Source organism: Ciona intestinalis, chromosome 10 (assembly GCF_000224145.3).
Source record: "Ciona intestinalis chromosome 10, KH, whole genome shotgun sequence".
NCBI classification, from domain to species: domain Eukaryota; kingdom Metazoa; phylum Chordata; class Ascidiacea; order Phlebobranchia; family Cionidae; genus Ciona; species Ciona intestinalis.
In genome coordinates, this window is record NC_020175.2 from 4,011,305 (window position 1) to 4,026,962 (window position 15,658).

At 34.1% G+C, this 15,658-nt stretch overlaps 2 protein-coding genes across 4 annotated transcripts; both read right to left on the reverse strand.

The window, feature by feature from the left end:
- Positions 1–1,131: 1,131 nt before the first annotated feature.
- LOC100186551 (choline-phosphate cytidylyltransferase A-like) lies at positions 1,132–7,377 on the reverse strand. Its single transcript, XM_002130737.2, has 9 exons — positions 7,031–7,377; positions 6,581–6,680; positions 5,873–5,989; positions 5,312–5,463; positions 4,689–4,767; positions 3,831–3,973; positions 3,320–3,499; positions 2,446–2,549; positions 1,132–1,861 (listed from the first exon to the last, which is right to left on the reverse strand). Exons 1-9 carry the CDS (start codon positions 7,175–7,177, stop codon positions 1,792–1,794), a joined length of 1,092 nt encoding a protein of 363 aa, XP_002130773.1. The 5' UTR covers positions 7,178–7,377; the 3' UTR covers positions 1,132–1,791.
- Positions 7,378–7,878: 501 nt separating this feature from the next.
- On the reverse strand, positions 7,879–15,331 carry LOC100182561 (condensin complex subunit 2). 3 transcript variants are annotated; one of them, XM_018813644.2, is made up of 13 exons: positions 15,072–15,331; positions 14,557–14,649; positions 13,999–14,153; positions 13,357–13,462; positions 12,582–12,777; positions 12,176–12,297; positions 11,783–11,894; positions 11,130–11,381; positions 10,620–10,824; positions 9,963–10,117; positions 9,510–9,700; positions 8,907–9,083; positions 7,879–8,527 (listed from the first exon to the last, which is right to left on the reverse strand). In XM_018813644.2, exons 1-13 carry the CDS (start codon positions 15,282–15,284, stop codon positions 8,309–8,311), a joined length of 2,196 nt encoding a protein of 731 aa, XP_018669189.1. In that variant the 5' UTR covers positions 15,285–15,331; the 3' UTR covers positions 7,879–8,308. The 3 variants fall into 3 exon arrangements, with proteins under 3 accessions (XP_018669189.1, XP_018669190.1, XP_002130700.1); XM_018813645.2 differs by having other exon boundaries at positions 10,620–10,821; positions 11,130–11,384; XM_002130664.5 differs by having other exon boundaries at positions 11,130–11,384.
- Between the last annotated feature and the right edge of the window lie 327 nt (positions 15,332–15,658).

Consider the following 15,658-nt stretch of genomic DNA (forward strand, 5'->3'; position numbering starts at 1 on the left):
GATGGGATACCGTTAGCACCGAAACCTCACATTTCCTAATCGTTTTTTTAACTATTAACAACGCTATTTTAGAGTAACGGTATTTAATAATTCTGTAAATATTTTTTAAATATTTTTTTGTTTATTACTAAATCGCACGAGAAAAGAGATTGAAAACATATTCTATCTTACTCCACCATTCAATTCACCAAAGAATTAAAAGGAGTGTTTGGTCAAATATACATTGTATAAGTATAATATGGCGTGTAAAGTTCAAAGAATGAAAGTCTTTTGAACCAATTGGAAACCACAACAAAAAACCATTCAATTCTACGCATTACTTCTTCGTTACATAATGTTAGACGCGCATATTTTTGCACAATTTCCTGAACTAGTTGACATATTGTAGGATAGGGGTAATATTGGAAATGTATTCTTTCTATTTTCTTGTTACAATTGATCTTCTCGTATTTTTTGGTAAACAATAATAAACAAAAAATATAGTGGGGTGGGGGAAGATGGGACACCTTTTCGTCCTATTTTCTCGTTCCATTTAGTAGTAAACAAAGAACATTTAAATAATTATAAACTGTATCCACACGACTTTCGTAGACCGTTGTTAATTGTTAAAACCACGATCAGGATATTTGAGTATCATGTGCTAACAGTATACCATCTTACCCCAGTACAGTTCTACATATGGGCACAGCCGAGACCAAAACCAACAATGTCAAATGTACCTAAGTAGCGTGACGGTCATAGCTGCAACTGAATACCACATACTTGAGAAAAAATCCAATGCAAGTTACATTAAAACTTGGTCCCAGGTTTCCGAAACTATGTATGGGCATACGCCTACACAAGTTATTATAACGTTCGTCATTAAAGTGTGGTGAATCAAACGATAGGCTAACTGTTAATTAACTTGTGTTTATTGTAGCAATGCATTACAAATTGACCCGGGAAATGGTTCAGTAGCTTCCGTATTTACTATGCAAACGCCTCGTTGTGGTAAACCAGGCAAAGTCATCAGTGATGGACCTTGTATCGCCGTATAGACAATAGTTCTACAGAACATTCATCCACCGAAACGCATTACTCATAGCGCCGAAAATAGTTTTTCTTTATCAGAACTTTGATACAAATACCACATTTTTATATGTATAGAATATATTTATTGCATTTCTAACAAGAAAACACGAAATATTTCTCTGTTTAGTCCGTTCCCGCGCCACAGTTATAGGTTACCACGCATTTGGAACCAGAATTTACAGCTCTTGTCCAGAAACGGGCACAGTGGCAGCTCCTATCCGCTCAAAGGTCGCCTACATCAGCAACTTAGAATTAGAAGATTGCTGGACTTTGACCGGCGGTTAAAATAGCAAACGCCAGGAAAAAGCGATAGAAAAAGGTAGGATTATAACGAGAAGCAAGTTTATGGAAGAAAGAATATCTTTCGCCTTAAAGAGAACAGTATATACGACGGAATACACATTGTACTACATATTTCATTTATGATACGAAATTAGATTAACACTGGTAAAAAATGAAACAGTGTTTCCGACACGGCATCCAGCGCCATGCAAGTAACGGGAATTGTAGTTTGCTGGTCATCACTCTTGAGCGGTCCGGAAGTATGGAAAAACGTACTGCACCGTTAAAACACGACGCAGTACGGTATGAAAGAATCAAATTACCATTCAAAACTACATACTGCAGAATTAGAAGTCGCCTAGTTCAATTGCAGTTGGCAAATAGGTATGCCGACAAGAGAAATTTCGGAAAGGGATCTTTGGAAACAGAAGGCAGGTTTTATTCTTCATTATTGAATGCGTGCAGGTTCCCGGCCGCTTCGTTTACCAAGAATGCTGGTGACCTAGGGCTAATACACGGTTCATTGACATTGATAAATAAGTAACATGGCATAATAAAAAGTTGCTATCAAATAACAAAAAAACGGGTGCATATTTTTTGATTTTTTTTACGCACTTTTTATAAGCTTTGAAAAACATTTCGTTTCATGTATAATACATGCAGAGTTTAATGTTACATATATATGACATACCGTCGTAGCACATCTTTGTAAATTATTAAACTGCACATCTGTTTTCGTAATTAGAGTCAAATAAATAAGGGCCGTTGAAATGACAGATTTATGAGCACTCGGCGCCGGAGCTATTATAAGGTCGAAGTCTAGTTATGATTGACAGTAAACAGTTAAAACGCTGTTATTGCCGCTTGTTTGCTGTTAAAGTACAGAGTCCAATGTAATGACCACTGTAACCACTCAGTAGAAAAAGTACTGGTTTGAATTAAGAAGTATTAAAATCAGTCTGGGTGTTGGGTAATGGGCCAAATCTGGTTAAATCCTAGGACCCAGGTCCTTACTAAAAGGTTCTGGGTGTTTGGTGATAGGCCAAATCTGGTCCAAATTTTTACCCATATAGAATGGAGAAGTACTAATACCTTTCATACTCCGTATCAGCAATTGGAAGTCTGTTTTGTGGTGATGCTGTAGGGCTCAGACGACCAGGAGATATGGCTTCTATTATTTGTTCCTTGTATTGGTTCTGTGTAAAAAAAATCATTAAAAAAATAACTAACAAAAAACATCACGTGTCTGGTGTCTTTGTACATTAGGATTTAGGAGGCCTGGCATTAATCTAGAGAGGCAGGGGAATGGGTCTGATCGCTACGCTATTGGCGATAAACAAGTGATTTTCCCCCAATGGGGATAAACAAGTGACTTTATTCATTCATTCACAGTGAAACACAAAACTCTACAACAGAGGCACTGTTATTACAGTGAAGGTCAGAAAATAACTTTTTGCCAAACCCCATTTTGTAATAATTTATTTTTTAGTACAAAATGTTTTTTTAAACAGCAAGTGTTACGTTACAGATCATAGACCAGTCGTCATCGCTCAAAGTTTCTTAGCGTAACCGCCAATTAAAATCAAGGCCACCCAACTTATAAGACCAGAAATACAATCCGCAACACCTTGCTTATAAAACAAACTTATAAAATGTTGCTTTTAACAGCAAATGCTATGTTACAGGTCATTGTCCAGTCGTCAGAGCGCTGACGTTCAGGGCGTAACCGTTGATTAAAAAGGTCAAGACCACACACACAAACTACTACAAACCACAAATAGGTACTACGGGTAACTACACGGTTGGCAAATTCCTATGAAATGATCCATGACTATGAGTAAAACAGACATAAAAGTAAAATCAAACCCTAAAATTAGGGTAAGCCCTTATGAGAAAACGAATTGAGTGTGATTCAGACCCCGCTTTTACAACAACAAACATACGGTAGTATTAACTATTAACCTACCATTGTTCCATACATCTCTATAAAGTTACGAACAAAATCGTTTGATCTTTCCTTCCATTTATCAAGCAATTCGTGCGTTTGGTCTTCTAGTTTTCCAACCAACTCTTTGTACCTCTCCCCCATGTCTTTTAGTTTGTCCTTTACATTATCAACCGTGTTTTGAACACTGATCTTTTTCTCCTAAGAAATTTAAAAGCTAAGTTTATATAGAGTTATAGACCATAGGCGCCACACTTTTTTAAATGCAGGGGAGGCAGGGATAATTAAGACATACTTTTCTGTGAAACAAATCTAACTTATTGGTTTTAATGTTTACTGATTAATGCAATGTATAGCATTCCATGGCCTGCATACCCTGGCCTACCCTACCCCTAGAGGTTTGGCACCTACGCCTGTATTAAAGTTAAAAATTGGTGAATTCGGTGAATTTAGACTATTTTTATGATAGAGCGAAAAAAAAAATTTGGTACCTAATATTATACAAGAAATTTTTTCTATATTGAGAACTTACCCTTATGAAACTAATATTAAGTTCCTTAGCGGAATATCCTCTCTGTAAATTACGTCGCACATAAACATCGTAATCCTTCACTATCCGAGTAATAACATCGGATGTTGAGATACCTTCAGTTCTCTGGGTTGCACAAAACATGCCTGTGGAAATTAATATAAATCATTAATAAATTCACTTGTAAGCTAAACTAATAAATTCACTTGTAGGGTAACTTGTAAGCTGACACGAGGTGTATGAACGTCCCTTTTATAACGACTGTCGTTTTCCGGCCACATGAGGATAAAGTAAGTTACATTCAATTATATTCGAATAAGAGACTGACAATGCCGTTTATGTGAAAAATATCTTTTATTATACAATTGGTTGGACTTGGTTTTTGTCTGTTCGTCTTTTCGTAGCACCAGATCCATGCTGTATTTCTTTATACACCAGATCATGGTCAGATACGTGAAAATATTTAGAGCGATTGATAAATTGTAATGATACAGTACTGTAATATAATTCTATACAGACTATACACAATACACTGAATAAATGTCAAAGAGACAGATGTAAGCTTATAAGTATAGGTGCCGAGACATAGGCACCAAACCACCAAAAACACAGGGGAGGCAGGGTTAGCTAGACACCCCATCCAAGGTTCATATGTTAACAGATTAATGAGGGGAGAATATTCTTGAGTTGGCCTGCCTGCCCTACCACCCCAGGTTCGGCACCCATCTGTCTATACATAACTACATTCATTATCATTACCCATTGCAGTTTTATATACAGTTAACATATTCATACAGATACAGTAGTTTTGAATAGGCAAATTTATTAATATGACAACTCATGGTAAGTATCATGTGTCACCTGCTGCCTTTATATGTTTATATACGTCCTCAGAACCACTTGCTGCGTATGGGATATCATCATGAGCAACAAAATCAATCTATAACAACAACATACATTACACATACTATAAATAATATATTAATATCATACAGTTGGGACTACAGCATGTTTAGTGATACTTTGAGTTGATTTTAACTGTTAGAAAAATTTTCCAGTTAAAAAAATGCAGCTTTTTAAATATTGATTAAATTTGAGTTATCTTGCTTAAGTTCTACCTATCTGAGTAATTTAAAAATGAATTGTGGAAATTAAACAATGTTATTAAAATGTTTAATATTATTTTAATTAAACAAAAGCACTTTGATATGCAATGTATACACAATATAAACTTGCCTATGCAATATAATGTACACAAGTAATTATAAAGCTAACAGTCTACACAATTTGTTCACAACAAAACGGAAATTACCATGGCATTGTGAAGATTTGATTAACTATATACTTTATTGTGCAGAGATAACAAAACAATGGAATGAACATCTATACTTTTAGAAGATATTTTTGGAAGTTAAGGTTTAAGCGATCCAATTGCTATGTTTTACTAAAGTCCAATGTTGATACCAATAACACTGATTTCTTACTCTGTGCTTTTTAAGAAAATCCTCATCCAAAGTCCAAGGTGCGTTACGAACCACTTCATCAACGTACCGACAGTGTCTTAAAGCTTCGTAACGCTCTCTCTCAGACATTACAGTGCGCCCTTTGTTCTTATGAGTCAGTTCGTCATTGCACACTGTATGCAATGCAAATAAACACAGTCAAGTACTTGGAAAATAATAATGGGAAATCCAGCGGTAATGGGCTAAATTGGGACAAAATCATATGACCTCTAATACCTTGCACATACAGAGTAGAATAGACAGAGAGTTAAAAAGGGCGTTTTACCCCCTAATGTAGAATTCCCCTTGGAATAGACAACAAGTGAACCATATTAGAAGGTGAATCATATACCAAAAAGGGTATACACCGCCATGACAAAACTTTTCCCTGAATTTTCCACTACATTAAGTTTTGAATACCTTATCGATTAGAGAACAAAATATGAACTTTATGACTTATACTACCATACAGTAGCGAAAAACAGTACATAATTTTTTCAGTAATTTATATACTTGAATTTTTACCAGTCATATAGTACATACCTCCAACAATTAAATGGGTGTTTGGAAACAAATTCTTCGCCTGCATTAGTGCTCTTGCATGTCCAGAGTGAAACATATCATATATACCATCGGCATATACCCTTGCAGGTCTACTGCCTGTACAGACAGAATGTATGATTTAATGAGCCATTCAGAGTGTCGCTGTACAAGAGCTTGTACTTAGACTTGCATGGCCTAATCTTTAAAACAAGCATATCACTACTGGCAGGATTAACCAGGTAACAATGTCACCAGGTAAAAAAGAGAAAAAAAAAAGTCTATATATTATATTGAGCTTAACTTACAAGTTATAACAGTAAATTTTATATTACAGAATAGGTAACTATTCAGCTGGAGACCAGTAAAACATGTTTAACGTTTTTAAACACCTTTTTTTGAAAGTTAGTTTTCTACACAAACGCTGGACTTTACCAAAACAAAACAATGGGTATCTCATATCAGTCTTATGAGTGAGGCCTATAGAGAATTTTAAGCTCAAAACACTGGTAATCTATATTTTAATCGTCACCTACAGAATATATATAATTTATCAATTTTATTATAGATTTGATTTTCTTAAATAGGCAAGACAACTACTGGACAAAAATATGCAAACAGTGTAAAAGCATAAAACACTGGGTTCAAGTTTCAGTTAAAAAATAAAAAAAAAACAAATTATTTATAAACTAATGATTCATAATGCAGAACCTTCTTCCATTGCTTCTTCTTTAGATATTCGAACATATGGTTCAGGTTCGGAAAGTCCATTTTCTGCATCATCAGCAAATATCGCAGGCTTATATAAACCCTGTTATAAAAATATTAAAGATATATATGTATATAAATATAGTATATTGCTGTTTTTAATGTTTTGGCAACAAACGTACAAGGATATAAATGTAATATGTTTATTAGTATAGGAAAAAAAGGTTAACATATGTTTAATTTACAGTAAAACTAATACAATGTGATACCCGGAAGGATGCTTTTAAATACACGGTGCTAGTGAAGAATCTCCCCCCCCCCCCCCTTATTTGCTAACCACTAACCAGTAAGCCCTAGGTTAGGGGGTTAGTGGTTATAGGGGTTAGTGGTTAGCAAATAAGGTGGGGGGGGGAACACTCTTTACTAGCACCAAATATACTTTGGTTAAAATACCTGTGGTCGTGTTGACCCATTTGCCAATGAAGTTTTTCGAAGCTTTGGTTTCAAAATATGCACATCGTCGTCTTTTTCGTCCAACTTTTCAGTTGGAGAAGCACTGTTCCTTTTGCTGGATCGTTTTCGTGGAGTTTTAACTAACATCACGCTTGCAAAGGTGCTAACGATAATAAATTATTCCACATAGACAACTCAGTGCAAAACAACAACAACTAAACCGAGCGTTTCTTGCATTTGTTATCTGGTGACGCAATTACTGTATGATTACGAAAGAAAAAAGGCAATCGGGGTTATTCCAGTTCATATATATCGCACTTTGGAGCGACCAGCAGCTGTAAGTAAATAAACGGCGCACGATAAGTTTTTAATGGTAAATCTGACTTGGTAAAACAAAGTTCTAGCAGTTATTTGTCCAAGCAATGTCGGCGCTGAGGTAATTTGTTAGGCGCCTTCCTCTAGGTCGAGGTTGCGGGTTCGGCGCATGGCGTTGCTACCATTTTTGGCGTGTGTCCTTGGACAAGTACGAAACGGAAATTGTTCCAAACGTTTGGTCCCTTGTAGGTTTTCTTAAATTAGAAAACTGTCAAAAATATAATTTCCACCGTGTTACAGGTATAGTAACTCATACAAAGTAACATACATGGTAACTCGTAAGCTGGCACGAGGTGTTAAACCCGTGTGATAACGACTGTTGTTTTCCGGCCACGCAAGGAAAGAGTAAGTTACATTCATAAGTGGGCATGAGATGTGTGGAACAAAAAACCTAAAAACTATGTTATATAATGAATGACTGTCATTGACTCCCCGTGCGAGAAAAACTAAGTGCATTTGATCATGCCTTAACATGTAGGACCAATGGGAATGATTTTATTGAATTAAACGTCAGACACGTTTTCCCTTTTCGGAACAGTGCACAATGTATGAAAAACCGAATTCAAAAAAATTTAACGCAAAAAAATTAACTTAAAATGAAAACTCCAGATATATATTGTATTTGCTATTAAAAAAAAGCTTAGTGAAATGATTGTAAATTAGAGAAAAGCTAAAAACAGTAATTTAACCAAGAGTGTGTGTTGTGCATGTAGTGCATGGCAGTTTTTTTATACAAAGTCAGAAATTCTATCAAATTTCTCAAATCCCATACAGAACAATATTTTTCCAGTGCCCCAATATATTAGAGATTATTAAAAGTATTAAAATGTTGGCCTTGAAAAAACAAGAACTATTTCCTTCTTGTAAAAATGATTTAAGAAAATGTTAAAAACACCAATTTTTTTACAAGCCATGAGAGATTTTTAGATCGCTAAGTGTAGTAAGATGGGAGATTTTCAGCTGCTTTTCATTCGCCAGGTGAAGCAGACAGGTGAATGCAAGAGGAACGGATAAATTTTCGGATAAACTTTCGGACATATTGGAAGGCAGTTTCTTGTAAAGGTCGGAAAACATAAAATCGTCATTTTTCGGAGAAATGTCAGGTTCAACAGAAGTCTGTAGCTGCAAGTACAGTTTTAATGTTATTTAAAAAATAGTGAAATGTGTGCGTATGCAGGCGTAGGTGTGTATGGGGGCCCAAGACACTTAATGGCTCAAACCTAGTGGTCCAAATGCGTTGTTTAAATTAAAAATATCTAGAAAATAGATCACCCAAAAATTTGGATATATTTGGTAACTCGTAAATGGGCAAAAGGTGCGTGAAATATGATATGGTAAGCATTTTATGTAACTGTCGTTTTATGTGACTGTTATTTCCCTATAAGTATAAACCCCAAATAGGTAGTTATCATTCATGCACAATGACAAACACCTAAGAGCAAACCATTATATTTATCCTGCATAAAAATAAGAATAGAAATACCAAGCCTACCACATGCACCTCATTATCAGCAGGTTGAGAGTCATCTGTTTCATTTGTAATGGTCTCATCCTGGTGTTCTGGTGCAGGAAGGCGTTCTGTAGTTGGTTTGTGTAACAGGGACCACATTGCTCCTTTCAACCGCTTAACATCAATACGTTTCGCTCTTTTCGCAAATCCTATTGGAATTTTTTCAACCTGTAGAATAACAAGAATGTTATTAAATGCTAGGTAATATAGAAAAGTAATATAGTTGGCACAGCGGTTTTAGAGCACTTGCCGCTACACTAGAGGATACAGGTTCAAGGTTCAATGCTGTCACTGTTAAAAGTGTGTGTCCTTGGGTCAGAAACTTATCAATTTCTCCAATCCAGTGGGGTAGCTACTCACCCAAAGTTACATACACGGAAACTTGGAAGCCGGCACAAAGTGTATATAACATAATTCTTGTTATTTTTGCTCTAGTTTCCTCACCACACGTTTGACACGAGAATATAAAAAAATCAGTCATTCATAAATGCATTATATACTTGGCTACTTAGAAATGTATTTTTCAAAACATATTTTAAAATCTTCAAAATTTTACTGATTTTTAGATAAAATATAAGTAACAAAATCTATGACCTTTCTGGGCTGTGATATAAGATGGTCTCCTTCCAACAAAGCTGTGTAATCTCCATTATTTGCATCAGGAGCTTGCCCAGCTTGATGGTGAGAATTATTTTGGGTGAAATCAGGAAAGACAGAATCACTGGCTGTGTAGTTCGGGAACCCAATCTGTGTTTGATCTTCATTTCCTAGGAAATCGTCATTGTCTGTTGGAAATAAAAAATAAAGTTAAAAATGTTGCGAATCTGACCCAAATACGGTGCTCATAGAGTTGGCAGTTCTTGTGTTAAGAAATACAGTAAGGATATGGTGCCTTGAAAAGGATTTCATTTGAATAAGAAAATGACGATGCCATTTAGGCGAAATATGTATCTTTTATTATACAAGTTGCTAGACTTGATTTTTGTCTGTTCTGTTTTCGTAGCACCAGATCCTTAGTACATTTTGCATTTCGGTTAAGTAATTCACCTTCGAAACTGCTTTCCACTATTTGCTGACACGGTTCATCGCTTGCACAGCGGATATTACAAACTACTTGCTTATCGCTATTCGAAACAGTGAGACCAGAAAAGTTGATTTTTTTCATTGTTAATTTTTCCAGGACAATCCTTAGCACTAAGCATCTGAAATTGGAAAATTAAATGTACAAAAAAACTGCTTGGTTGGTTAATAGCTAATCTATTATATACTGTATGGATGAGGTCATGCGGTGTAGCATGCCATGGTATCTGGCATTTGGTTGGCCCAATACACTTATACGCAAAGCTGTTAATAATGGTCTTATTATAGTATTAGTAATCTATACAAACTTCCAGAAATCAGAGTTCAGGACAGAGTCCCAATGTTCGTGATCATATTCCAGACGTATATAAGCAGTCGAAGTGTTGGCGTAGCGTGCCAACCTGGCCAAAATCTCTAACAAGGACCAGTAAGCTCTAGTCTTAACTTAATAAGGTTTATAACTCTCAGCCCTAATTTAGTTAATGATGTTGATGTTATTACATATGTGGCAAGAAGATCCATACCATGATATGTGTCTAGAACTCTAGATCCTTACCCCAACTGAGTAATTGCTTCCATAATTTCGCAATGTTAAACATTTTAAACCAGGCAGTGCCAACTTACCCCAAAAGAATGTCACTTTTGGATTCTTTACACTGCAGAACCTGAAATTCTTTATTTGCTTTCAAAGCATCAAGTTTCTGCTTGGAACATTTTTGTGGCTGAAGTTTTTTAGAGACTGTTGGTTTTTCAAGATCTTCGGAAAATATTTTTCTCGCAGCTTTCTTCACCTTTTTCTTCACCACTGTGTCATCTGCATCGTCATCTTCTGAAAACAAAGTTATAAATAAAAAAAAATATTGACACAAAAAAAACAAAAACACATGTTTATAACCAAATCATATGGCCCTTAACACAGTAGGGGCATGTGTGTAATAAGTAAAAGTAATACTGCCAATTGGACAAAAAAACAAAAACAGTTTTTTTTTAACTAATTAACTAAAAAATCTGAAAAAACAATTTTTTTTAACCTAATTAACTAAAAAATCTGCTTGAAAAATGAATACACTATTTCCATAACGGTCATCATTAAACATCAAAAGAAAATATAATGAGAATAAAACATGAACTAACTCGATGACGAAGCACGCGCTGATGTTCTTTTGCTTTTATGTCGATTCCAATGTTGGTTGCCTTCAAAAACGGACAAGACGTTGCTTTGTTTAAAGTAGGAATAATCTCCTGGTGAAACCGCATTCAGTTGGGCAGGTGTAAGTGTAGTATCCATGGGAGTGGTGGCAGATGGGAGGGGTAAGGTTTCAAACACTGTGTCTTCCATGGCTTCATTGTTGTTGTCATTATTGCTTTCGGCAAATATATTGTCATCTGCTGTAGAGAAATTAGGATTTTTGTTTATTGGAATACAGTAACGCAGATCAAATTAATTTAAACTATGAAGAGAAGGAAATTAGCAACAAAATGACAGTCTTTTAAAAAGTGAAAGGAATTAGAAACGAAAATCTTCTATAGTGTCAATATTGTTCTATGTAAATATATTGTTACTAGTGACAAAAAATAATCGAAAATTTATTTATCTCTTCAATTAACAAAATAAAATAAGGTGTAATAAACAAAAAAGGAACGAATGCATTCAGTACCAGTCTTTTTCTAACTCTCTCCTCGGTAAAATGAATTTGACCTTTGTTACCATATTCAAACAGTTGTATAAAAGTTGTGTTCATTTATGTAATGTAATCTTAAATTCAACCAAAAGTTTGAAATCATACCGTCATCAGCAGCTGCACAACTGAAGTCATCTTGAATTTCTTCATTTTCGCTCAGACTTTCTGAAGCTTTTTCTGCAGTTTTTTTGATTTCTTGGTCCAAGTTAAACATTGCCTTTATGGAATTTACAAATTAAATACAATACATTATGTAACAGTCAGTAGTCATATGCAAAGGTATGGTATAACAGTGACACAATTTAGAAATATCTATAAAAAAATGTGCGAATTTGACCCTGATCTGGTGCTCAAAGAGTTGGACGATTCTTGTGTAGAAATACAGTAAGAATCTGCTCCTACGAAAACCTAACGGACAAAAATCAAGTCCACTTAATTGTATATTACAAGATATATATACTAATACTATATACATATAGATATTTCAATGTCACTTACATTTATATTACTTGTATTTTTAAACGTTTCACAAAGTGGGACATTATTCATAAGTGTTTGTTGTGGTAAACTTTTGTGCAATTCCCAGAATACTTCACTTGTATTTTCTTCAGTGGGCATGTCTGAAACAATTGATATAAAAGCCAAAACTATTTTTTTAAATTTATATTTATCATTAAACTTATTGAAGTGCAAAGAGTTTATGTTTTAAATATGATCGTTGAAAAAATAGATTTGAAAAACTCTCTAGGAGAAAAAAAATAATAATTTTACTACATATTTTTATTATATTTTCATAAAAGGTATTTATTATCTTTATTATATCATAGTTTTTGCATCACATTTTTAAATTTCAAAGTTTACCCAACCTGTCTGGGGTATAAAAGCTAAAATAAAACCTTCAAACCTGCATCTGATGCTGAGCTAAAATCATAATCAAACAATAGAGTTGTCCCGTCATCGGAAATTGGCATGTTGTTGAATTTCAAGCTGTCGCAACTAGCAGCATCTATGGCTGTGTTGTGTTTCCTATCAATTCCATCCACTGCTACACATGTGTTGATCATGTTTAGACGGAGATTGGCTTCATTTGTTTCCAGAATCTGAGCAAAACAAGCATTGATTTTAGACTATAGGATACCATTATACCAATATACTATATAGGGGCATAAATGATGGTATAGACTAGAGTTTTGGGCCAACTTCACTTGTTATTTTATATGGGTAAGGTCATAAAACAAGGAAAAGCAGATAAATAGTTAATTAGCCAATCAAACAGTTATTTTATATGGGTGGGGACGTGGGGCTATGAGTCATCCAATTTTGGCCAAATAAGTTGGACTAGTGCATTTATTCAGTTATTATATGTGACTTGCATGGTTAACAACACTTTTAAAATCGGTAAAAACACCTTAAAAATCGTTTAGTATAGAGGTCTAATAAAGTGGTAACTCAGTCCTTAAAAAACCATCCAAGTGAAAAATCAAAATATGTGTATAAACAGAAATGCTCAATGTGATCTAATAAAGATACCACTTAAGTTTCAGAAAACAAAACAGATTATGAATAAAACAAATGACAAATGTCCTTTAAAATTGTGTTTGTTCCAATTTAAGTTGTTTGTATACTTTATACCACTATGCTTGCAACAAAAATGGAAACAGTAGATTAGATAAATTTACTTTTGAATTTTTCTTCCTTTTCTTAGACTTTGGTTCTTGACTGTCAGTTTCTCCATCATCAGGTTCTGCATCATCTTTTTCACCACTACCAAGACTTGACAGTACTCTAAAATAAGAATAAAGTTTTATATTAGAATTTATTACCTATGTCCTATTTAAAATTAGGACCTTTATAAAAAAAAATTTTCTATATGATAAAGGTAAGCTAAATTTTCATTTTGTATACAGTAGGGTGGGGAAAGTATACAGTAGGGTGGGTTTTGTATACAGTAGGGTGGGGAAAGATGGAACGTTTTTTAACGGTATTTTGTCGTCCCATTTAGTAGTAATCAGGGAACATTCCAAGAATTATAAACTATATTCTCACGACTCCCATAGACCATTGTTAATTTTAAACACGATCAGGATATTTAAGTATTATATATATATAAATATTATATATATATATATATATGTGCTAAAGGTGTCCTGTCTTATATATATTTTGTCTAGCATCAAAACATTGTTACATCATAGCTAAATAATAAACTAAATTAACAGATCAAATATTTGCACAAGTTTTACTTTCTATATTTTTAACACAAATCCCATCAAATAGTCTTATCTCCTACAAACTCCATGTATGTTATTTCCCCTATATACCTGTATATATCAGAATGTATTGCATCCACTCTAGATGCATATATCTTTGCACCAGCAATAATTGTACCTCCAGCCACACGGAAATTAAGGGATCCATCTTTCAGTATCATTTCACCCATGTGTTCAATCAGTTTTAGATCAAAGGCATTTTTGTGCTGAATGTAAAAGTAAAATCATTGGGCAATAGTGAAAATATCTTTGCTATGTTCTATGTTAGTAATAATAAGTTGGTGAAAACTGTTAGAGGTTGGTAGTTGGGGGTTAGTAGTTATATGGGTTAGTACTAGCAGTTAGCAATTTGGGGGGGGGGTGGTTATATGGGCTATAGTAGTTAGTGCCTAGTGGTTAGCAGATAACGCAGGGGAAGGATTCTTCACTAATACCACTCATTGCATATGTTTTGAAATTAGTGTAATTAACTGTCTATATTTACTATTTGAACACAGTTACCATTCACATATAAAATCTGAAACAGGCTGTAAACGCTAACATATAGGCTTGTGAGGGTAAAGACAAAACTTATTGATAAACTGGTCGTAATCATAATAATACGCCTACATTGATTTTATTTTCTTGGTGGAGTTTCATGCACTGAGCATAATGTTGACATAGTTCATCTTTTGTCCATCTACGTTCTGCAGTGCCTTCGACCTTTAAATGATAGGTAACCATGACAATCATTTCAAATAAATGATACGTAGTACTACACAAAGAGTAGAAATACAGGATTTTCAATAAAATCTGATTTTAAATAAAAAGCCATAACCTTTTGAACTTTTTATAATCAAATAATAAAAACTGCTGAAACTGCAACAGTTCCTAATAAATTTTAATCAAATATTTTTATATGAATTTTTGCAACACTATTTAAAATAGAACATTATAATAAATGAGCTATCCTTGTATAAATGTGGGAATGAAGGACATTTTAATAACTCTGCAAAGAATTGTAGTTGTAATACAAAGTTAGCCAAACATCTATTTAATAAAAACAACATAAAAAATGCCAAATAATGTCTCAAAACTATTGAATAAAAGATCTCTTTTGGGACTACACAGCCTATGCCACATACCGTGGCAGTTTTGGAAATTTTCAAATTACGACTTCCTCCACGAGAATGTCTTCTATGTCGACTTTGTTCTTGGTTTTCAATAATAGAGCATGGAATACTCCCTGCTTTTTCACCAATTATGCTTCTTCTTTTTGATTTACGCCGCATGGAAGCATTAGGTGAAATAGGGGATGAAATGTTATGCAGCTGCATTGGTGTTGCTGGGGACGACATTTCAGAAATGCTTGTACTAAATATGGAATGTACTTGACATATCTAAAGAGAATAAAATTAATTAAATTTAATGTAAAACAGAATTTTTACTATTTGTATTGGGCCAGATTGTTAAATTTATACAGTTGATTTTAAAATGTTGCGTATGACAGATTTTTCTTTTGTATACATACAATAATGGATTGTACTAAAAATGAAATATATATACCCAACATTATCTAAAATGATTTAAATAAAAAAAGGTTAATGCAACAGAAATTCTACTATTTGTGTTGGTAATTGAGCTATAATGTTTAATTTACTTGCTTAATTTAAAAATGTTGCACATAAGATAAGACAAATTGTATGTTAATTTGATTCTTTTTGTATACAAA

Bases quoted from the DNA above. Each gene is read 5' to 3' on its own strand.
- LOC100186551 (XM_002130737.2), bottom strand. From the start codon at position 7,177: ATGTTAGTTAAAACTCCACGAAAACGATCCAGCAAAAGGAACAGTGCT. The intron at 4,768-5,311 runs GTAAGAAATCAG...TTGTTGTTATAG, and splicing joins ATTTTCTTAAAAAGCACAGA to ATTGATTTTGTTGCTCATGA. The intron at 3,500-3,830 runs GTAAGTTCTCAA...TAAATTTCTTAG, and splicing joins TTAATATTAGTTTCATAAGG to GAGAAAAAGATCAGTGTTCA.
- LOC100182561 (XM_002130664.5), bottom strand. From the start codon at position 15,284: ATGTCGTCCCCAGCAACACCAATGCAGCTGCATAACATTTCATCCCCT. The intron at 13,463-13,998 runs GTATATAGGGGA...TTCTTATTTTAG, and splicing joins ATACATTCTGATATATACAG to AGTACTGTCAAGTCTTGGTA. The intron at 8,528-8,906 runs GTGCATGTGGTA...CTGTACTTGCAG, and splicing joins CTCAACCTGCTGATAATGAG to CTACAGACTTCTGTTGAACC.